This window comes from Danio rerio, chromosome 10, assembly GCF_052040795.2.
Source record: "Danio rerio strain M-AB ecotype USA chromosome 10, GRCz13ab, whole genome shotgun sequence".
Lineage (NCBI taxonomy): Eukaryota > Metazoa > Chordata > Actinopteri > Cypriniformes > Danionidae > Danio > Danio rerio.
Window position 1 is genome coordinate 7,803,278 of NC_141030.1, and position 25,485 is coordinate 7,828,762.

The 25,485-nt window shown below is 34.3% G+C and overlaps 1 protein-coding gene across 4 annotated transcripts in view; it reads right to left on the reverse strand.

The window, feature by feature from the left end:
- wrn (WRN RecQ like helicase) overlaps window positions 1-25,485 on the reverse strand; it is a 71,277-nt gene that overhangs the window by 38,816 nt on the left and 6,976 nt on the right. For all 4 annotated transcript variants that reach the window (XR_015500735.1, XM_087270057.1, XM_087270056.1 and 1 more), the window contains 11 exons: window positions 23,078-23,227; window positions 22,654-22,696; window positions 22,440-22,548; window positions 15,079-15,394; window positions 13,656-13,730; window positions 13,271-13,370; window positions 11,499-11,574; window positions 10,632-10,699; window positions 10,072-10,180; window positions 7,555-7,623; window positions 1,055-1,137 (listed from right to left, as the gene is read on the reverse strand). Coding sequence is in view for 3 of the 4 variants with exons in the window: in XM_087270057.1 (XP_087126183.1) it covers window positions 1,055-1,137; window positions 7,555-7,623; window positions 10,072-10,180; window positions 10,632-10,699; window positions 11,499-11,574; window positions 13,271-13,370; window positions 13,656-13,730; window positions 15,079-15,394; window positions 22,440-22,548; window positions 22,654-22,696; window positions 23,078-23,227 (1,198 nt within the window). In the remaining variant the exon portion in view is untranslated. The remainder of the gene's footprint in view (window positions 1-1,054; window positions 1,138-7,554; window positions 7,624-10,071; window positions 10,181-10,631; window positions 10,700-11,498; window positions 11,575-13,270; window positions 13,371-13,655; window positions 13,731-15,078; window positions 15,395-22,439; window positions 22,549-22,653; window positions 22,697-23,077; window positions 23,228-25,485) is intronic.

Sequence of the window (25,485 nt, forward strand, 5' to 3'; positions counted from 1 at the left end):
ATTTTTTTGTGACAGTGCCTTAGTCCACATTCACATATTAGGCAAACCGCTTACATCTAATAAAATTAACAACAATAATAATAATAATAATAATAATAATAATAATTCACAATTCATAAACAAAAATGATAATTCTTGATATTAATATTAATATCTAAAAAACATATTAGTTGATATTTAACCCTTGTGTATTCTTCAAATGTACTACCCTTTTGTTAGGTTTCTGGCAGTTTTTGCCCCATTGACTTCCATTATAATGACATTATTTGATTGCAAAGCCATGACACCATATAATCATGCATTTTTTAAAACTGTTTTTCGGTTGGGAAGAGGTACAATTAGTCATTTTCAGACCTTTACAAGCAACAGATGCTGTTATAATGGAAGTCAATGGGGCAAAAACAGTCACCAACATAACTAAAGGGTAGTAAACTTGAACAATACACAAGGGTTAAATATTAACTAATATGTTTTTTAGATAATAATAATAATATTAAGAATTATGAACTTATATTAATGAATGTTAATAATTATGAAGAATTAGAAAGAGTATATCGCTGCTACACATATGCCAGGGGTTCCCAAACTTTTCAGCCCATGACCCCCTAAATAACAAACGTCAGTGACTTGCGACCCCCAACATTCTTTTAGGTGGTGACCTCTACTCAGAGACCATCCTCCATGTTCAGTGGTGGCTTGTGTTTATTTTTAATGTCTTAATATTAAGTTAAATATGGTGCCATAAAATCAATCCGCTGCATCTGACAATATTGAAGTCTTTAATATAATGTAATCTCCCTAGGGGTCACAATCCAAGGGGAAAAAAAGGTTGATGGCTTTTTATTTATTTCCATGTTGTTGTTTTTTAATGTAACTTGTTTTTAATGTCACTGTCCCATGACCCTTCGCCCGCTGATATATGCGATATAGTATCACGTAAAATGTATTGACAATTTACTATTTTTTTACACTTAACACACAGTAAAGAAGTTCCTCATTTACTGTAAAATTATTTGAAGCATCACTTTTTAGATTCAGTTTTCATTTTATTTACCAACAGTCCTGTCGAGCTGCACTAGCAGAGGAATGTTCCCCGAGCAGAACTCAGGGGTCATGTACACCACTCTGAAATCCCCCCTAAACATAAAAGAACGGAAAAAGAAATGTTAGAGGATGAAAGTAATCTTATTAAATCCAGCACTAACCTTCTAAATACAGACGAAGTTAAAATTATTCACCATCCTGGGATTTTTTTTCTTTCTTTTTTTTTTTTCCTAAAAGATGCAAATAACAGTGCAAAGAAATTTTCACAGTATTTCCTATAATATTTATTCTTCTGGAGAAAGCCGTATTTGTTTTGTTTTAGCTAAAATAAAAGTAGTTTTGATTTTTTTTAAGGTCAATATTATTAGCCCCCTTAAGCAATATGTTTTTGTATTGGCTACAAAATAAACAATTGTTATACAATGATTTGCCTAGTTACCCTAACTTTCCCAAATAAGCCTTTAAATGTGACTTTAAGCTGAATACTAGTAGCTTGAAAAATGTCTAGTAAAAAACTATGTACTGTCATCATGGCAAAGAAAAAAGTCATCAGTTATTAGAAATGAGTTACTAAAACTATTATGTTTAGAAATGTGTCGAAAAAAAATATTAACCAGAAAACAGAATTAAACAGAAATTAAGGAAAAAAAATATATAAGGGGGCTAATAATTTAGAAGGGCTAATAATTCTGATTTTAACTGTTTTTATAAGCATCAGGGGTCCGTTTTTCGTACCTCGCTTAAATGATCTAAGATGATTTGGCACATCCTGGATCTTTTAATCTCGATAACTGATCTCTCGCTAATTTGGTTCTTAAAACAAGTTCGCGGATCAGATTAGAATGTCTGGATAAACTGATCTGAGATCGCTGCGTGTGTTGTAAAGGACAGACCTATCGATCCTCGAAATCATGATCAGCAATGCAGCGATTGGCTGACGGCACAGCAGCGTAATGACATCTTCTGATTAATATTCAATTATCCATGTGAGCCAAATTACATCAAATTAGCAGTAAACGGCTTGTTAAATATGACGCGATAACCTTCCACATTTGTTATGAGCTGCAGGCTTTACACTTTCATGTGTCAAGTGTATCGTCATGTATTTCAATGCAAATCAATGTATTTAGTTCTACATTTAGAAAATATTTTCTTTATTATGGTAGCCGTTTTTTTAATCGGTGTAAAGAATAACTGGTTGTTTACAAAAGCATTTTCATATTGGTAAAGCTGCAACTTTTGTGAAGCATGTTTATGACTGCATAAATGTATTATTGCTTTAAAAAAAAAAGTGACATATTGTGCATTTCTATTATACACAATTTGTACTAAAGCGATCTAAAAAGTTCATATAAATAAGTTTTCTCTTTGCACCACCAGGTGACAGTCTTTGTACTTTCATTTCGAGGGTGCAGATTGCATAAGTTTTATTAATATGTATAACTTTATTTATTTTATTAATAACTATAACTTTATATATATAGTTAAAAAATATGTACCATTTTCCCAAGTGTATATAACTACTACTGTAAGAAAATATCAGAATTCGGAGCATACTTTCTGTATTATCTTTGCTTGAACTGAGCCGATCCAATCCTGTTTATATGAATTGAACCTGCTCCCGATCAGGTTTGACCTAGCAGAACTGTTGCTATGACAACAACTCTCAGATCAGCTTTGAAGAACGAAATGATCCTGGATCATGTCAAATCGTCAATATCCAAATCCAGCTAACTGAGTAATCCACGTACGAAGAACGGACCCCAGGACTTCAGCTGATGGATAACATGAACGTATAAGGACAATATACTGTTTAAAAAAAAATTGTGCCAAAAATTATAAAATGGTGTGAATATCTCCTTTGACCTTAATCCACAGCATCTTTATGAGCTTCAACGAATTATTCACTCATAAATGAAAATCTCACCCACTGGTTTGCTAAAAACCCATAAGAGTATCATTCATCCTTGAAACACAAATGAAAACAATAATTATATCTTTACTAAAAAGTCCACTGCCCTGAAAATTTGGTTTTAAAATCAAGAGATCTTAAAATGAACCGCAAAGAACTGAGAGTGTAAAACTTTAGTAGGTGCACCACATTGCATTTTCACTAATAAATAAAACTGAAAAGACATTAGCTTAATGAGGAAAGCACAGAAGAGTGGCTGCTAATCAAATGCAAGGGAGAAAAGCTGAAACAAAGCTAATTATACTGCAGTCAATGTGTACCTTATTTTCAATGGGTTTTTTCTATGCTTTGCATTTTTGATAGTAAAACTAAATCAATTTAATTTCATGAGCTGTATTTTATAGTTTGATTTTATTTATTTTGAACGACTACTTCAATGTCCAGAAAAATAAAATACCGAAAAAAATCCTCAAAACAGACTTTATGCTTTCTATTATCAAGTTACAAGAATACTTTTATGTGCACAAAAACAAAAAGTTGAATTTTATTAAACAGTTTCTTCTCCACAGTGGCGCTACTGAAATATTACCTCAGATGCGCGTATGCTTGGTTTCAAACAGAGGAAGTCATGTGCATCAGTGCACAGTGTTTGTGAATGCAAAGCCCATAGACGAATTACCAACATACGTCACACGGGTTCCCGGTTGCAAAAAGAGACCAGTGGCAATAGTAAACATGTTGTGTTGTGCAGTAGGGTGCCAAATTCGAAAGTCCAAAGATAGAAAACCTTAAAAAAAACTTTTACCGTACACCACACTGCTTTTAATGCCAACTGCAGACGTCTTTGGCTAAAAGGGAGCTGAATGAGTGACGGCCTAAATAAAAATGCTCGACTCTGCAGTTTTCATGTTACATCAGGTAAGTTCACGCTATGCTGAATCATACACATTACTCGTTTTTGATTGCAGTAATGATTTCAGCAAAAACTGTTAAGTATGGTTAATTAAACCGTGGACACTGAATGCTAAAAATTAAAAGTGAAAGTGTAAGTTATTAAGGTAAAGTTGGTTTTACATTCACACATTCATTCAGTGACAACTTGTGACACATTCCCTAAATTGTTTACCACGGCACTTTGAATATTCGGTCTGAAATAACCTGCAAGTGTGACTTGAAAACTACATTAACTCTGTTTATTTGACTGTGAACAATGTTGTACTTTGATAGTCACTGGCTGCTAATATGATTTCGCTATTTAGAGTTTACAAATAATACTTTTATAAAATGATATTATTAAGGAGAAAGTCTGAATGTGCGAATATAAAAACAACTTTACCTCTATGTGTAAGTTTACATACCCTGCCGTAGAGGTGTAGTTTGCTGTCAGAATGCAGTAGTCTTGCTTGTTGATGATTACCCAGGCCTTGTAATGCTAGTGCTGTTTTTTTTTTTTTTCTAGTTTTGAATCTGGTAATCATGGAACATTATTTCCTGCACATGACCACAGAACAAAATTGTTGGCATCCAAAGACTTGTAGGCCTTTAACTTCTCTCTTGTTTAATCACTTGGAGCTTCAATGAGATTGTATATTTCGGGCTGGATGCTTGGCCATTACGTCTTATCCAATATCCATTGGGAGGGTGCTATCGCAAATGGAGCTGTCAGATGAACGCCGCTCACTTTAACGTTAATTTTGCTGAATCACTGTGCTCATCACTGGGTGACAAGCTGTTAAAATATGCTAAAAGCATTATGTAAATAATATATATAATATGTAATCAATATAATTTATTTTATATGTATTCCAGTTTTTTTCTGCCACCTCGCTGCGCGTGCATCCTGAATTTTTACAAACATGGCAATTCATCTATACAGACACTGAAGAGAAGTAACTGTTGAATAAAGACGTTAACTTTGATTTATGTGCACACAAAAGTATTCTCGTGGCTTCATAATATTCGGATTGAACCACTGAAGACAAGTGGACTGTTTTGCAATGTTTTTAACACCTTTCTAGACCATTTTGAATAAATTAGGCTTATTGCTTTCACATAAAATATTTTAATATGTGTTCCAAACATGAACAAAGGTCCCGGGTTTGACACGATGGGTGAGTAATTATTTACAGAATTTTAAAATTGTATCTAGTTTTCTAAGGCTGCATAACATATCGCAAAATAATCATTATCACGATAATCGTATGAATTGCAGACATGTGGAATAAATTCCATTTATTTATGCATTGGTTGTTTATCTAAATCAGACCAATTACTTATATTATCCCCACCTCCCCAGTGGTTACTTTTCTTCTGTTGGCTGGAACAGACGAAAGGTGAACCAAGAATTTACATTAAATACTAATGACAGGATTCGAGACTAAGGAAAATGACGACAGCCAATCAGAGCCCGAATATCTGTCGAGTTTTTCAGTCATATAAAGTAGGGCTATGCAATTAATCGAAATCATATCACAATTTGAAACATTGCGATTAGTTAATCACAAGAGGCTGCAATATGAAATATATATGTATTATTTAATTTCCCCTGTCCAGAGCAAATGCGTGACAACAGGTGTCCTGGCATTTTATCCTATTTGTCAGATTATGCTACAAATACTGTATTTGAATGGTTCTGAGGTTAGGGTTAGGGATTAGGGTGATATTACAGCTTCATATTACACTAATCTACATAAAAATTTACACTGGTTGCGAAATTTGATGGGTAGCATATTGCATCATCAAAATGTGCTACCTACTTTTTGAATGGAAGGTAGGGTAAGCTGACAAGGTAGCACAAATCGAATTCGTTCTGCCCAATTAGAATTGTGCAACCGAACTACACCAACAAAAAAAAGGAAAGTGCTGACAAGTGGGATTATGGCATCTATTGCATTAGAAGCATTATTAGACAAATTAACATCAAAGAAAAACAGCATTTGTAATATGAGAATATGAGAAAGTCACAGACACCGAACAAAAACAGGTCATTTTTAAGAGCTGTCGGAGAACTGTTGCCACGGCTTGCATATTATTGAGCTGACAAATAAAAAATAAAACAAAATCAAATCATAAATCAAATCACAATGACAATATGTCAAAAACATCTAATAAAATAAATAAATAAATGAAATTGCAATTAGAAATTTCCCCCAAATCGCACAGTCTTAAATCAAAGTGTTTAAACACTCAAACGTTTAAACCTTGAAACAGTTTTTTAGTTTGAATTAGAATCAGTGAAAAATATATTTTATCTGTCTATTTAAATATCATTACATTCATAAACAATAAAAAATAGCTAATAAAAATGTATTTTTTCAAGGGAAATATTATAAAGTAACTATACTGCATATTGCATATTTTCCAGTATCTTGCAGGTCTAATGTTTTCATTTTTTCCAATATAAGATTCCTCACATTTTAATTGATTAATAAACTTGTAGGATAATATAAATCCAATTAGGAGGAAATGTTCCCTCTAAACTGTATCTTACCATTTTATCTAAGATACTGCCAAAGACTATAGAATACACAAGACATGTCACTTGTATAGTTTTAACTGGCGAAAAGTGTAACAATCAATATGGCAAAAGAAGCCTCGCCTGCTAGTACAGAAGCCAATCAGGGATCGCTATAGACTGAGGTGAGTGAAATGACTTGCCTTAAAGGGACTTTGGCTGCACTGTTCAAGTGACTCAAATCCGATTTTTTTTTTCTCCCATATGGCACAGATCGTATAGGGTCCATGTACGTGTAAGCAGGAACAAATGACATGGATTCCGATTTACTCAAATCAGATTCAGGCCTTGTTCATATGTGGAAATTTATTCGATATAAACCAGATCTGTGTTCTGCAGTGTAAGCAGGTAGATCAGATTTTCACCTGTCAATGCCAGTCGCGTGTCATAAAACAAACCATAGTGAATGACGTCAAGTGTGATATTTAATTACAGAACAGACTTCAGCTAAGTCTCAAACCTTAAATCTCATACACTAAGGACTTAAACAGCTTTTATATTGTCATATAGCACATGTATTTAAGCATGTTATTGAGAGCGAGAGAGCGCAATGTCCGCCACATAACTATTATAAACTAATATAAAACTAGTGCATACATCACGTGCATAAATCCCCCCAGGGACATTACATTAAGATGTCTACAGGTTTAAAAAAGCCTTTATATCAAATAAAAGATGGACAAATGAGAACCTTTCTGTCATAAACTATAGTAAAACAGCTTGTCAAAAGCTGCGAACAGATTACATACAGGAATGGAGAAATAAGCACTCTTTAATTATCAGCTGTTTGTCAGCGCTGCTCTTTTTTTCCTGGTCATTGCGCCTTTGCCGTGTGCTGTGTAAATGCAGTCGATCGGATACGAATCACTTTTAAAAGATGATGTAAGCAGGTCAGCAAAAATCGGGATACAGTTACAAAATCGGAATTGACCGTCAAGATCTGCAGTGGAAATGCAGCCTAAGACACACCATAGTGCCTGTTTTTTGTTAATGAAATGCATGCAGTGTAACAGCTAGTTCACAGAAGTATTTACACTTTTATAGTGTGCATTTTTCTACACAAGTACGTCAAACACACGCTCACCTCTTCACTTGCTCATTTAGGTTTTTGGTCTGAGCAGATCCAAGAAAACAAGCAGGAATGTTTGACATCCTGCAACACAAAACAAATGAAAGATTAATCAATGGTTTAACGATATACCACTCATTAGCATGTTCTCGTTAATCTGATTAAAGTAGACTGTTAAAGTAAAAGCTGATAATTCCAATAAAAGTCAAATGTGAATTTAAACATTTAAATACTTATTCAAATCATCATATCTTAAAAGGGACCTTGCATTCCTCCCCTTTTTACAAGATGTTAAATAAGTCTCTAATAATAAGTCTCTCTAAAGTGTGAAGTTTCAGCTCAAAATACTCCACAAATAATGTTTTATAACTATTTGACACTGCCCTGTTTATGCTTTGATGCTAATTGTGCCATTTTAGTGTCTGTCGCTTTAAATTTAAGTGAGATTTTGCTCCTTTTAAAAGAGGGCAGAGGTACAAATACCTATGTGTCAGCATAGTGGCAGACTGTTAAACAAGAATAAAGTCCTATGCCAATGAGCGGGAGATTATCACTAATGGGTGAGGCTTTCCCCCTCCGATGACACGCACAAAGAGAGAATATCAATCAAAGTGTTTCTGCAAACTGCTTTTATCATGTGTGAATATATAAAATAAAATTAATACATATTTACCACTAGAAGCTGATTATATTCTCAAACTGTTGCCACATAACTGTTTAAACCCTCTTCAGGGAATTTGCAGGAATCCTAAAGATAATTTCAATACCTTTTTAAGACTTTTTAAAAGACATTCTCAGATTATTTTAAAACCTCATCACCACTTCAAGTTCTAATCAGTATCAAACCTTTAACGTAATAAACAGTTGTTAATAACAGGGTTCATACAAATTTTAACTACTAAACTTCCATGACTTTTCCAAGACAAGTACATTTTCATGATGCAATGTTTCATGTAATGTCTACATATACATGATAAATAATAAGAAAAACAATGACGTTCAAATTTATTACAGCATATCATAGAACACGCAACAATCTATTTTGTTTAAATTTGTTTTTATATCTATGTGAAATTGATTTTGATAATGCTTTCACACAGCGCTAACCATGTCAGAGCAAGTTTTTGGCCAAGAACAGAAAATAAGTAAAGACAACTAACCTATATTCAAGTTAGGGCTGCACAATATATCATGTCAGCATCGATATCGGAATGTGTGCATCCGCAATAGTCACATCGCAGGATATGCAATGTTGGGACTATAGCTTGATATAGAGTGGAATCATAAAAGTTTATCATCTGCATGCATTTTTAAAGAGATAGTTCACCCAAAAACTACTTACCATTTTTATTAGACTGTTCACTTGTTTCAAACACATATGAGTTTTCTTTCTTTTAAATGAACATATAAGAAAATAATTTAATAACTCCAATAGTATTGAAACAAGAAGTGTGAGTAAACAGTGAGTACATTTTAAACTGTTTTAATCTTCAACTGTGTCAACTGTCCATTTAAGGCCAGTGTAAATTTTTTTGTAACTTTAATAAAGATTAAATAATATACAATGAAGACTATGCAGTGTTGATTATTCAATATCTGTACCTGAATAGTGAAAACCTGAAAACTATAATTCACTTTTAACTTTACTATATTTTATTTATCTCTGCTTGTCATTTATTTGTTATTTAATTTATTATTCAAGATTCACTTCTCTACAAAAATTCCCCAAATCAATCCAAATAAAGCTGTTAAATCATCTGGTGAAATTGTATTCATATTGCAATATACATCACAGAAATAATACCGTAATGTCAGATTTTTCAAAATCCTGCAGCCCTAATTCAAGTATACAGATATTTGTTAAACTAATTTCCATGACTTTTCCAAAACATTTTAGGTTTAACAGTTTTTCCAGGCTTGGAAAATGGCATGTCAACATTCCATGAGCATATAAACCCTGTAATAAACAGTTGTGGTTAAATAAATCAATTGAGCACAACCATGAAACAGAACTCTGATAAGCTCAGAAGAAACAAAGCCTGAATGAATAAATTATACGGTTGTTTTCAGCGACAGGCTTCAGCCGCTGTTTAAACTCGTCTTTCTCCAACCAGGAGTTCGCAAACTTGCATTTTCCCATTTTGCCGTCTGTTTCACTCTATAGTTTCACTGCATGTGGAGAGCCTCACATCACCTTCCTGCATTTGTCGCAAATTACATAACATCACCCAGACAGAGGAGCTTGGTCGGACGCACCCTGGCCCGAATCAATCGTGTGGATCAAGCATGCCATTGGTAATATTAAGAGGAAAATAAATATATTTATCCTTATTTGGAGTCAAACACTTTAAACAATGATTGAACAAAATTTAAGTCCTTGTAAAAACGCAATTAAGACTTTCTAATACCTTTTAAGGATCTTAATTTTTTAAAAATTGATTTATCAACTTTTAATACTTAAGACCCCGAGGACACCCCGTATTTATAAAAGTGATTTTTGCGCAATAGTTCCCCAATAGACTTCAGACGTACGTAAGCTGAAGCACTTGATCCTCCATGAGGGCGATGAGTGGTGAAATGACCACACTGATTGTCTGGCAGTAAACAGGAGGAAACTGGAAGCACAAACTCTTCCCATAACCTGCCGACACAGCATTTCATTAGAACAGAGATCTGAATACAAACTAAACACAGTCGATTATTTGATTATTTATTTTCACAGTGCACAATTTAAAGGCAGCATTACAGAAAATCATTATGTTAATCTTTACAAATTCCTATTAACAAGCATTTTTAACACATCAGAGCTAAGTAGTGATATAGTTTACATTCAATTGTTTTAGCACACGATGGCTGAAGTGCACACTATCTAAAAGCTTGACAAAAAATGTAATGGATAGAAACACTATTAAAATATCAATTTACAAGTTTTTGCTGAGAGATGGTAATCCCACAAAAGCCATCCAACCATACTTTCCAAACACAACTGATACTGCATACCTGTACGGCAGCAATATTTGAATATTTCAGAAAGTGAATAAAAGACTGAGATCCTTTAGTGAGCATTTAATAATTTCAGTAATTAAAAGTACCTGTTGCCATGACGACAAGATTATCTCTCCTCTCTGTGAGAATAGACTGAATCACTTTCCACTGAACCCTGAAAAATCATGAGCAACACATGACAGATCACATGTAAAACAGTGTGCTAATCATATAAAGAGCATTAACTTAATATATTTACATCAGTTATTGAATTATTTGCCTTAATCTGAATAAAACAATAATATGATTAAGGTGTTGACATGAGTTGCTTTTTGAATGTTCCTTTCATGATCGCGTTTTACATGTTATAGCACATAATTCGATTGAAGTCATTAAGTCACTATGCTATCCATGTTTCCACCGAAGTTTCATGTAATTTCGGGTGTTGCATTTTTAATTGTTCAACTTTAACTGCAGTTTGGCACTTTCACTTTCTTTCAGGAACATTTCTTTGTACAACAGGTATTGGATGCAAGTTTGGAGTAAGGACTGGAGGAAGAGAAGAATGTGGTGAAAATCCTACACATCGATAATGGTTTGATTGCGATGTTTACAGGTACTGCACTTCAATAATGCCACTAAAATCGTCAAACTCCACATGTCTTAATTCGATTTCTGTTAAGTTTGGTTATGACTTTAGTCAGATTAAGGTTATCAAAAATCGTTGTGAACATGGTAGACCAGGGGTCTCAAACTGCCGGCAGGCTCCTACTCCCTCTGGCCCGCAATGCCCTAACCACCTTCATTTCATGAGATCACAACCATCACTTCTGGATGTTAAGAAGGCCCTCCTATCATTTCAGTCTCTGAAATGGAGTATTGTTTTAATCGTATTAAAATCGGATTATTGGTGTCCATGTAAACTTTCTCAATGTTTATAAGCAATGGTATACAAGCTTTTTTTACATACTTACGGTTTGAAACTGTGATGTCCAAAGAACATTTTCAGACATTTGATTTGTTCAGGAACTGGCTGTGGAATGCTTGAATCTTAACAGAAACAGACATTTGTTGAATTTTAAAACTGAACAGCAAAAAAAGCCTTTCTTATTTAGATTTTTTGTACTGATTTTGGTTAAAATATCCAAATATTCTTAAATCAAGAAGCATTTACTAGAAAAGCAAAACATAGGGCCCTATCATACACCAGGTACAATAAGGCGCAAGACATGTACTGTATGACGTGATTTGTTGCCATTTTCAGATCAGCGTAACAGTAATTTTCACGTTTTGCACCACAAAATTGTTGCAAAAATATTTGTTTAAATAGCAAATCCATTTGCACCATTTTGTGGACTCATGGATGTGCTGGTCTAAAAAGGAGGTGTGTTAAGGCGCAGTGTTGGTGCGTTGCTCTTTTGAGGAACTAAGAAAAGCAGAGTGCGTTAGTTATGTGTAATACACACAGGATGTACAGCAATAGACAAATATCTTTACATTTGAAAAAATGTTACAAACATTTTATTTTTCCATCTGTCAGGTTTTGGAGACATAGGTGGTATTCTTAAGGGGCATAGAAATAGGACTTGTGTTTGGACTTGTTTGCTGGAAATTAGAACTGAATTTAGGAAATAGTTTTGAAAAAAATCTTTGCCCTTAACAAATGAAATTAAATATGTAGGCTAATGGATTTCTTACAGCGCGTCCAACACCTTTTCCTCATCCATGAAAGTAAAGGAGCAAGGTAAAGAGTAAAGGTAAAGAGAAAGTAAAGATGTTGAATAGAGGAGGCTCGTTCTTTATCCTTGCTGCAGACGGTCTGTTTAACTGTTTGTTTGTTTGTTTGTTTGTTTGTTTGTTTGTTTGTTTTTTTTCGCTAGCGAAGAGTTCAGTTTTTCTACTAACAAAGTCTGCCATGTAAATAGCAAATGCACCATGGTGTGATGCGACTGACTCTTAAAGAGAATGGGAGATGAGACTTTTAATGGTTTAATGCACATTATGCTCAAAACACACCCAATAAGAGAAGAGAATAAGAAAATAAGCACAACCCTCTTAGACCATGCGCCAAGGGGCAGACCATATTTTCCATCCTTAAAATAGCAAAAGTGGACTCGGACACGCCTTTAATGCTTTTGCACCATGTGCTTTAGACTTTGAGCTTAGATCGTTAAAATAGAGCCCATAATGTCTTGTTTTAAGAAACAATAGGCAATAATGAATTTTTTTTTTCCTTAAAACAAGCAAAATAATCTGCTAACACAGAAAGCTAAATTCATTTTCTTTTTGGCTTAGTCCCTTTATTAATCTGGAATCGCCACAGCGGAATGAACCGCTAACTTATCCAGCATATGTTTAACGAAGCAAACAGATGCCCTTCCAGCTGCAACCCAAGAGTAAGCTAAATAAACCAGATTATATTGCTTAGCCTTTGTCAGATTACTTTGGTTGTCTAACCATAAACTAACAAACATCAAAGCATACTGTTAATATCCACTCATTGTTATTCAAGAAAACCTCAAATAAAAAAAAAAAATAAAGAGACAATAATATATTTATAATGTTGTACATCATTTACATTCAAAAAGGTAAACGCCTGAGATAAAAACATATCTCACGCTATCCCTGATTAATATATAAAACAGACACCTGACTACAATATAAGCAAAGATTGCATGACCATAAAAATGTAACTGTATATGAATTTCGGAAGGTCCTTGATACCTATTATAGATATTATATATACCTAGCCCTTCTTCCTCGTCCTCCTCAACATCTTCATCTTCGTCTTCGGCACCAGACTGAGGCATCTGTGCATTGTTTATTTTTTCTATGTCATCTGCACACTAATAAACAACAGAAAAGAAAAATGACAAGATTAAAGATTTTGAAACTACTAGGTATCAAACCATTTTATTTAAATGGACTAAAAAATGCATCTCTCCCTCAAACTCACAAGAACAATAACAGACAAGAACAATATCTAACAAAAGGTGACTAAATGATAAGACTTTTGCATTCTATTTTCCTTAAATAAAACAGAAAAATCTTTTTCTTCTACAGTATGCAAACTATCCCTGTGCTTTGCATCCATTAAGTGAATACATAAACTGAGCTGCAATCAGTCTCACCTTCATCATTTCATCATCAAACTCTTCATCGCTCTCTGTCGCATTTAAATCCTGGGGACCCGATGCGTGTTGAGTCTAAAAGAAATCATAACAACCATGAAGCATCAGTAAATCACTAATTGATTGAAATTTTTTGAATAATCCAATGTAAAATAATATTTTAAAGGTGCTGACTTCAAGCATTTGTAAAAATGAATTTTTTCATCTTAAAAATGTTGCCAAACTTCGACATATGCTATTAATGTCTAATGCGGAAAAGCTTATTCATGGTTTTATGACATCTAGACTAGATCATTGTAATGCGTTACTAGGCAGTTGCCCAATTGGCCTAATTAATAAACCTCAGCTAGTTCAAAATGCAGCTGCTAGAGTGCTTTCTAGAACAAAGAAATATGATCATATTTCTCCAGTCATCATTGCATTGGCTCCCTATTAAATATTGTATAAATTTTAACATTTTATTGACTACCTACAAAGCCCTGAACGGCTTATAGCTGCCCAATATTTGAGAGAGCTCCTGGTGTAGTATAGCCCCTCACGTCCACTACGCTCAAATAATTCTGGACAATTGATTATTCCCAAAATATAAAAATCAACTGTAGGTGGTAGAACTTTCTCATATCCGGCAACTAAACTCTGGAACAGCCTTCCCAGCACAGTTCGGGAAGCAGCTACACTCTGTCAGTTTAAAACTAAAGACACATCTCTTTGCATTAGCAGACACATAAAACACAAATGCTGTTGAAATCCAAATCCTCTAAAAGATTGTTAACCGGAGCCGGGAACACCTCCCTTAAGACATTATAATTTGAACGACATCTGCACTTATGTTAGTCTGTTTTTATTATTCTTGAGGTTTCCATAATCCTGGATCAGGCCGTATTCTGAGCAGCTGCTGTTGATGGTTGCATTTCGGTGACAGGCACATGCTTGAGAGTCTTCCTGAATGAATACACTGTTTTTCATAAAGGCAACCCAGGGTGCTGAAATATAATTGGCTAAAGTGGCAGTGGGTGGGTTAAAAGAACCAAAACAAAGACAGATGTTCCGGCACATAGCTCAATTTTCAAAGCAGAATATCTGACTTCAGTTGTTTTGCAAATAAACAGGAATGCTCATTTAGCATGTTTCTTAAATATCTGCAAACATACTATGATATTTTTATGCTTTAGAAGAGTAAAAAACTTGTCTCCATCACATAAAAACTTGCCGAAATGCCAAAAACGCCATTAATCTCAGCTAAAGCTCTAAGATAATATAATTTCTTGTGTCTTAATGCTTATAACTATGCATATACTCTACTAATCACAAGTCTTCTAAACTAAGGTGCCTGGTCAACTGTAATTTCAATCCTGTGATGTGACTATTGAGAATGTGCATATTGCAATGCCGATGCTGAAACATAATACTTTGCAGCCCTAACCTGGAAAGCTAAGATACACTCCTCCTCCAGCTGCTCCTGTCTGGCCTGTTCCTCCAGCATCTGCAGCTCATACTCGGAGATATCCAGAGACATCGCACACTCTCTCTGGGGAGGTCTGCCAGGGTTTTCCACACACTGACTGTGGCTCTGCTCTTCAGTTGTGGGGACGCCCTCATGGTGAGAATTGGTGTCATCGAGAATAAGTCCTGGAGAAGGCTTTTCTTCAACTAATTGTTCAGTAGGCTTGTTGGCATTTGACAAAACACATCTTAGAGATGTAAGAGTTTGAGACAGATCATCCACTAGTCTCCCAGCACTGCAAAAACACATATATAACATGTAAGCATATGATAATAACAATCATGCACACAAATAATTTTTTGCCTCATTTCAAGCAGGAGTCAGAGGTGATCTGAAGCAAAAATATTCAAAATAGAGAAAGTTAAAACAATGAACACTCCACAATTCCCGCTCCAAGTCCAAAGTCAAATTCCCTGACCAAAAGCAGAATTTCCAAGAGCTATGATGAATAGAAATGCAGACGGCTGTTGTGTTGTTGAGTTCCTTCATAATTATAAGATTCTGCGATCACTGAATTTAATGCGAAATCTAATAAAAACATCTAAAAAAAAGTTTGGAAATTGATTATTGCTGATTGGGTATCGCCCCGATTGGATAGCTTTACTTGGACATAGCAAAATTAAGACCTGTTTAAAATTATTTAAGACCTACGACACAACCTTTAAGTGAATTTAAGGGCTCTATTTTGACCGTCCATGCACAAAGTGCAAAAGCGCAGGGCGCAAACACATTCAGGGCGTGTCAGAATCCCCTTTTGCTAATATAAGGACGAAAAAATCCGCTTTGCACACAACTAATGCGCTCTGCACTGGACAATAGACCAGCTTTGTTCTGGTCTATTGAAAAATCTATTATTTTTTCTTAAAATAGCAATGCGCCAGCAATGCACCTCAACACGCCTCCCTTTTTAGACCAGAACGCATATAGGTGCACATATGAACGTGAATGCATTTGCTATTTAAACAGCTTGGCACAAAACTTCAAAACGACTCTTGCGCCAAGCTGAAACTAGCAAACAACAATTGCGTCGCGCCTTGCACAACATTGCGCCAGGTGTATGATAGCGCTCTAAGACTTTAAGGCCTGTCATTTTGTTTTTAAAAGGTTAAGACATTTTAAAATGTTTTAAGGCCTCACAGACACCCTGTAGTAATGTAGTAGATGGGTTTAGGTATTGGTAGGTTTAGGTAAATGAAAAATAAGATCATATTTTATAAAAGCTAATAAAAAGATAATATCTTAATAACAGGCAAGTAATAAGTCAGTAGAAAATAATGTGAATTATTACTCAAACTAAAACCATGCAAAATTTAAAGCCATTAGCCTTTTTCAGCCAGGACATTGTTCACAATTTTATATTAAATAACACTATATTTGTGTATAGATATATTTGCTCATTTGGTGTGCAATTCCTCAAGTTATCCTTGTGCACTTGTGTGACCTGCTTTAGACGCAAACATTTTAAAAGCAAATTAAGTTTGAAATCATGTGTAATTGTTCTCTCTTGCTTTTTATGAAACTCTTAATATTCCCTTTGTCTTTTTGGTGTACATAACATTTGATTTTAGGTCACCTTTTTTTTTTAAATCTGGCAAGGGGCAGCACAGCAGATGAAAATTAGCCCTTGTGGCTAACTCTGGCTCATTCACAGTTTTACTGTTGATTAATGAGCATTGTCCCTGTTAAATAAATAAATTTCATACTTTTAAATGCACATTCAGGCACAGCAAAACAACTCAAGAAATGCACCAAATAATGCCAAAGTCTGAGAAATGCAACTTAATATTAAACATTTAAAATGGGAATAAACAAAAATTTTCCCCAAAAATCCAGGAGGGACTGTTTGCTTAGAGCAAACAAAAAACAGCCAGTACAATGCAGTATTTTACCACCAGGTACAACCTGGTGACTGCATTTGATTTCAGGATGACAAGTGGGAAGGGAATAAATTGGCAGTGAAAAATAGCCTAAACCTAACAATAAGCAAAACACGTAAAAACAGTGTAATAAAATACACAGTACAAAATACAAATGACATTTTGATGAATGAGAATTTACATTTAAAATGACAAACAAATATCCCTGATATTCCATGACTTGGACAAAAAAATATGAAAAAAAAAATCCTTAGCTTTAATGGACGGAATTGACCTTTTCCATTACATTCCTTAAATTCATTGACCCATGGGAACCTTAAATAATATAACAGCATTTTTTTAGACCTAAAAAGACTGGATTTGATCCCCATCTGGAATTCTAAATGCGCAATAAGTGTGACTTTACAATCTGACTGAATCATCACTACAAATGTTAGCAATTCACCTTTATTTTGAGTTTTTTATACAACAGAGATCAAAACAGCATCACAGGAAATTATCAGAACTGTCCATTTTAAAGCTTGAATACTAAGCTCAAGTACTACTGTTCCTTTCCTTTCAAGGATTTAAGATTATGATTACCATTAACGCGTCAAAACAGTCTTGTGACACTGTACCAGCCTACCAGATCCCTTCGGTCCTCCGATCAGGATCTGCTGTGCATCCCCAAAGCAAGATTTAAACAAAAGGGAGATCATGCTTATTGCATTGTGGTCCCTGGCCTTTGGAACACCTTACCACCGTCAATAAGTACCTTCCATTATCAGCTTTAAGACTAGACTTAGTCTGTTTTTAGTTCTGTTAAGTTGTTGGAAAGCACATTGGCCAACGAAAGCTGTAAAAATTGTGCTATATAAATACATTTTTCATAGCCATTGCTTAAGGTTGTATAAATTTTATACATTTTATACAATCACTACTAATAACATTTATGTTAGTAGTAGTGAATATTACAGAGTAATGCTGGGTGATATGGCAAAAATGCAATCTCAATTATTATTTTCCAAATTGAACGAAAACGATGTACAGTTGAAGTCAGAATTATTAGCCCCCCTTTTAATTTTTTTTCTTTTTTAAATATTTCCCAAATTATGTTTAATAGAGTAAGGAAATTTTCACAGGATGTCTGATTATATTTTTTTTCTTCAGGAGAAAGTCTTATGTGTTTTATTTCGGTTAGAATAAAAGTAGTTTTTTAAGTTTCTAAAAACATTTTAAGGTTAAATTATTAGCCCCTTTAAGCTATTTTTTTATAGCATAAAGAACAAACCATCATTATACAATAACTTGTTTAATTAGCCTACAATTGAAAAATGTCTAGTCAAATATTTACTCTAATCATGGCAAAGATAAAATAAATCAGTTAATAGAAATGAGTTATTAAAACTATTATGTTTAGAAATGTGTTGAAGAAATCTTCTATCCGTTAAACAGAAATTGGGGAAAAAATAAACAGGGGGCTAATAATTCAGGGGGGCTAATAATTTTGACTTCAACTGTATATTTCGATACAAGTTGTAAATGGTTTCAGATTTTAAAGAGTACCCCAACAATTACTGAAGCCACAAAAAGAAGAGGGTCCATTAAATGGCATAACTTATTTTCAACAGATAAATTTTCCAAGGCCGATCTCTAATATGATGATTTGATTTGTCACAACACTGTTACATGCAGCAGAATTGGACCACTCCAACCATACACAAACATCACACATTTTAGGGGAAGACAGGTCAATCAAAAGGTAGCACAGAAAAATAAGATAGGATACACTGGGGGGCTATTAAATCAATATAGAGTAAAAAAAAAGTCCAGAACTTTTCATTGTCATTGACATAAATTTTTATCACGATTTGATATAATATTGTTTAAAATTTAAATTCTGTCATCATTTGCTAAAACCTTTAAGACTAAATTATGAATCAAATTTTAGAGCTATAGTAAATTAGAGCTATTAATACAGCAAATTACATTTGGACTACAGAAAAAAAAACTACATTAATACAAATTCTGTAAGGACATTTCAGTGATTATTAATCTTGATTTATACTCAATGCGTCGAAGATGTATGCAGAAAAACTAAAACCATTGTGGTGAAGGTGGTTGTGCGTTTTTTTTGTGTGTGTACCATCCATCATCTTTACAAATACCCTTAAAAAATGAAACTGACATGACAGACAGTGATTAGCCTCATTTGTCATTATACATCAACAGATATTTGCATTGATGGGCGAACATAATGGCCTGGTTTGGCAAATGTTATATTTCCATTAGGCACCCACTTGCGCCTTCTGTATATATGAAATGTAGCCTAATTTTCAAAATGAAACTGTAATAGCATAAATAAACATGTTTACAAGGTAATGCTATATAGATAATGTTTATTAAAATGTTAATCTAATAAATTATTTACAGAAAATTAAAAAATAAAAAATATTTATCCACACCCAATTCAGTTTATACATCATTGAATTAAATTAGCAACTAACGTATGCACAAACAACTTGGCAGTATACTCATTACAATGACTCTGAGTCGCATTCATATTTCATATAATAGTACAAGCTTGAGCAAGTCAAGTATAAAAACACATTTTAAAGAGTTAAAGCTTTTGTTACACAATTTTTTTTAAAAAGCAAAAACGTAATTTATCATATAATTAAATAAAAGTATAGCTTTTACAGCTACATTACACACTGCAGGGAAAGTAATATTGGATAAAAGATAATAGGTACACAATATAATAATAATAATAAACACACGGCTGTCCTATATCAGCTTTGTGCTATTATTTGATATTTGCACTGTTGTTCTATTTATAATAACATTTGTTAGTAACACTTAGTGGATAACATATTATAATGAATATAACGGTCACAATGAATTAAAAAAAGTTTGATATTTAAAGTCTGTAAACACGGTAATTTTATTTCAGTATGCTGATGTACTTCCAACATAAATTTAATATTGTGTAGGGGTAAGGGAATTTTCTTTTCTAACAGTAAAAGGGACGTGGTTAAGAATTTAAACCATGAAACTGGGCATGGGACGATAACCTTTTTCAAGGTATACTGAGGTTTGGAAAAGTCAAGGTTTTAAAACCGCCAACATTTTCTGTAATACAGTTCCAATGGTATGTGTAAGATTTTTTTATTTACATTTTTTTGTTTTGATTTTTAGGACAACAGTATCTTCAGCAGAAAAATATCCAAAGATGTCATTTTTAATTGTAAAGAAATCTGTGTTTTTGAAACTAATAAAGGCAGCAAAAGTCAATGATTCATTTGAATTATATTGCCTGACATGTTTACTGTTTCAAAATATGATAAATCTTTCAAAAAATAAAATATATTAAAATATAATAAAAAATTAATTAATAAAAAAATTAAAAGGGGAAAAAGTTTTTGTTTTTTTACCCAGACATTTAAAAAGAATAACTTTTAGATCAGTAATCACAAAACCTGAAACTGTGATATTTTTATCCAAGGTTATCAAACCGTCAGAATCTTATGCCTACATGAAACTGTCGTCAACAGAGAAGGACCGCCACTCCAAAAAGAGTACAAAAGCAAATGATCAGACTTTAAGAAGATTACCATAACAAACTTTTTCAGTGGATTAACTTGCATGAATTGTTTAACTATAATGTGTGCTAGTAAAACAAACATACATTGTTTTAATTTTTTACATATTTATTTATATTTTTTTTTTTTACATTTTTGTGTCTCTCCACATTCCAATAGTAATGATCAAAGTAAATGATCTAAATGTATTTGTTCGTATTTTGATATTCTGGGTAAGAAATAAGACTATAAAAGTTCAAACTGTCTGTAAGCAAATGTAGATTTGAACATCTGCGCTGCCATTCACGCAGATCTGCTGTTCGCTTGTGAACGTGCGTGCACACGAGAGAGAGTGACCAACCAATGTTGAATCAAAACTTTAAAATCCTGAATCAATATTGGTGTTACTTTTGCAAGGTGGAGGAAAGATGACACCATGGCTGAAGTATTTCTTTTAGACAGGTGATGCTCTGTTTTAAAATGATTTTAGTCATGCAAAGCTCATGTAGATTGTGTTGTTTTACGAATGGGTTATGTGCACGGAATTGTTGTTCAGCCTCTGAGATCTTCCGATAAAAGATTAATGTGACTATTTTCAATTTCATAAGGTACTTTTTACAGCATCGATAATGTCGGTTTTTATTTAGTTTAATAACAAAACAGAAGTAAATAGCGCTATTCCACCTAGTTCTGGCTTAGTAATAAGTGTAATTCCCGCACCCTGCCGGCCAACCATTAAGCAAACAGTGGTCATTTTAGGACAAAGCTAGTGAGACCAGTGATCCTTGCATGCATGAAATATAAGCACGTTAGTTTTGCTTGCTACACAACTGAAAACCTGTTAGATAGAATACAGTTTTTGTTCGGAATTGTAGTATTATTAAGTACTATTAAGTTTTTTAACCGGCCCACGCCGACCGCTGTACACTGACAGAATCAGCGGAGCGGGGAGAGAGAGCGCTCCCCACTCCGCTGATTCTATCCGTACACAGCGGTCACTGGCATTCCCCGCCCGCCGTGTAAACAAAGGGGCGGGGATGCCGGTGACGTCACCATGCACCCCGCCCCTTTGTTAGACGGTGTGACGGGCGGGAAGTGTTAGGAGGGAACTCGCGCCGACCAGAACCAAGGTAAGCTGTTCCCGCCCCTGCCTGCCACTTAGCTACCTATCTGCAGCCTGCCACCTACCTAGCTACAGCCTGCATCTTATATATATTATAGGTAGATACAGACTGGTACAGACTGATGTGACTGGAGTGGGGTGGGGGTGTTTTATTTATACATATATACGCCTTTTTTTAGGTGAGGGAATGGAAGTTTTGAGTGAGTTCCCCCACTTTTTCCCCCACTTGAAGCGCTGTCAAGTCTCTGGCAGCAAGAAGTAGGCAAAAGATGCCATGCTCAGAAGAACTGTTCATAATCTTCATTCAATGTTCTTTAATGTTCAGAAGAAATAATTAAAACTGTTAATAATGACATTTGAGGACTTTTTTTTTGTGAAATCCCTTATGCGGCCCAGCCTCACCCAGACTTTGCCTCCTGCGGCCCCTAGGTAAATTGAGTTTGAGACCCCTGATCTAACGTATTGTCTACTGTCATCATCCATGAGTGCATTCATGATATCGGGAGGCCTGGCGTTGGACGGCAGGATTGGGACTGTGCTTCAAAGATATTATGCTAATTGGTTAGCATTTTGGCAGGTCATTTACTGCACCTTTAATGACAATATATAATAAAGTGTCAACATTACTGGATCCAACAGCTTCAAATGTAAATAAGTGTTTTACATGCGTTATCTGTGGAGCATAAAGAAAGATGAAGAACAACAACCAAAAAAACATACCCGTCTGTGCAGTCGAGTTCATTGGGAATATGATCAGCCAGATCTTTTAGATCACAAGCAATTTTAAACACTCTCTCTTTCAAACTGAGCGCTGAGGATCCTGAGCAACCTAATAGCCAATGAACACAAAGCAAGTGTACAGAAAGACAGATGTAAATATACAAACACGATGCAACAAAAACATTATTTGATTATAAAGCTAAGCTGATCTCACCAGATATCATTTCCTGTAGTTTCTGATAAATGAGCAATCCAGCCTGTTAGAAAAATAAAGCCGATTATGAGGCATTTAAATTAGCATCAGGATATAAACATAGTTTAGCTTGTCATTCATACCAGTTATGAGCTCTTTTCACATTTCTGGGTTTCTCAGCAGCGGAAGTGATGATAGATGGGTAAACTCAGAGTGGAGCATGGGGGTGGATCAGTCATGGTTTGGGCTCAATATCATTGGATTTTGATGGGCTAGATGGGAGCTGTCACTGGTAAGGACTACCAAACCATTCTGGCTCATAATGTATATACGTTTAAAAAAACTTTCCGTGATTTAAAATGCTAATGACCATTAAACATGTCTTGTGAAAAGGGTCCATACCAATTTACTGCATTGCAACTGCAGTTTTTTTCCTTAGACTTACGTAAGCATCTGTTGCAGCATATCTCTTCTGGTCTTCTGTCAGACTAAAATCATCCCAGTGACTACAGCGTACCAGTTTGTCCTTAAATAGCTGCTTTTTCAACAAGTGCTTCACAAGGCCATCCAAACTCCACTTCTCACAACATCTCAGCTAAAACACACAACCAACAAATAAACATGAATTCATCTCACTCAAAATCAGCACAAACATTTAATACATGATTTCTCAACATTAGAACTAAGATTTTATTTTCTTTAAAGAACATATTAAGGACGATTTACTAGACTAAAATAGATTTACTTTAACATACAGCGGGAAAAATAAGTATTGAAGAAGTCACTATTTTTCTCAGAAAACAGATTTCTAAACGTGACGTTGACTTTAAATTTTTAACAATATGCAAAGAAAAATCGAATTAGTTTACAAATTAAGTTATGAGCAATAAAATTAAATAACGCAGGGAAAAAGTATTAAACACATGAAAAAAGGTGCACAAAGGCAGTGAATGCCCAGACAGCAATTGAAATCTCTCAATAGTCATTCAGAAACCCCCTGCCCTTCCTCATTGTTAATTAATATTAGCTGCTTCAGTCCAACATCTACATTAGTAGGATGATGAAAATGAAACCAGGCCAGGGTGGACATTTCAGCAAGACAATGACCCAAAACAAAACCAAGGAGACTGGCAAATGCTTTCAGAGAAAGAAAATCAAGCTGTAGAATAGCCCAGCCAATCACCTGACTTGTATCTGATATAAAATACAAAATAAGGATCAGATTTGATAGACGAGACCCACAGAACAATCAAGATTTTTACACTCTGCTGAAGTCTGTGAAAAACTCACACCTAAGCAATGCATGACTTTATTCACCGTATAAGAGGCATTTTTAACCTGCCATCAGCATTTTTAAAAGTATTAAATAGGTTTTACTAGTTTTTTGCTATTACACAACTAATTTTTTTTATTTTATTTTTTTGTTGTTATTTTTATATTTTGTATTGTTTGGGTTTTTACCAAAATCTGGGTTAACTATCAACAGTTAGTTAGTTAGTTAGTTAGTTAGTTAGTTAGTTAGTTAGTTAGTTAGTTAGTTAGTTAGTTAGTTATATAGCAAAGTTTATATGCCCAAAGCGCTGAATACAATCAATACCAAATAAAATAAAACCTACATCACATACATAACAATCAAAACATAAGGCAAACCCCTCAACATTAAAAAGGCTAAAATGATAAAGAACAAAAATGGAGTTTCAGATGCTTTAAAAAAACTGATTAAAAAAACTCCAACTTAGAAAAAAACTAAGTTGGAGCATGTCTGATGTGGGGTTAAAGCCCGTTCCAGAGTTTTGGGGCAATAACAGCAGAAGTCAGATCCCCACTTCGCTTTCACCGAGACCTTAATACCGAAAGAATAAACTGATCAGAAGACCTACCAGGATTATTTACATGTAGGAGGTCTGATAAGTAAGGGGGTGACATATCATTTAAGGATTTAAAAACTAAATGTAATAGTTTAAAATCAATCTGTTACCTAACAGGAAGCCAGCCCACAGAGGATAGAACTGGGGATATAGAGAATTGCAATAGTCAAGTCTTCCCAAAATAAAAGCATGGATCACCTTCTCAAGGTCATTTTTTTCAAGGTCACTTTAGAAATATTATTCCCAGGAAAAAAACATTATGTCCCATCCATCAAAACCGTGCTTCTGCCCTCGGCTCTGTGTGTGAAAGCACTCGACGTCACTTGAATACGCCCCTCCCACTGATTAGCATGGGCTTTGCATACAGCTTTAAGTTGAAAATGAAATCGAAAATGAAAACTGAAAAAGTGTCAATAAAAGGAAAGCTTAAATTTACATTTTCATTTGAATTGTGTCACTATTATAGCGTTAACATTAATAACACGCTTTGTAAAAATTGTGTTTGCATATTATTTTTCAGTTTGGCTTTTTATTTTAATATTGGCAGTCTTGACTTGGAAATGCAGTGAAAATGAAATGTTAAATTGGCAACTTCATTTTAATTATCAATTTGACAGGGACGATGTGTTGTCAAAGTATAAGTGAAAATTAAAATGAAATAATTTCATTTCGTTATCAATTTTGGCAGATATTTTGCGAACAGTATTTTAAAATGAAATTGTTAATCTGATTTTCATTTTCATTTCCAATGTTTATTTGATTTATTATTTAAAATTGGCAGGATTTACCTTCCATAAAACATGACGTGTTCAATACTCATTTTATGCTGTATATGTAATTGTGTGTCTACAGGCATAGTTCACTCAAAAATAAAAATTACTTTAATAACTATTCTCCCTCGTGTACAGGGGCGCACCAAACTGGTACACAGACGTGTCTGTGCAGTTAAAAAAAATTGCGTTAGAGAAATGTCTTTGTGGAACAA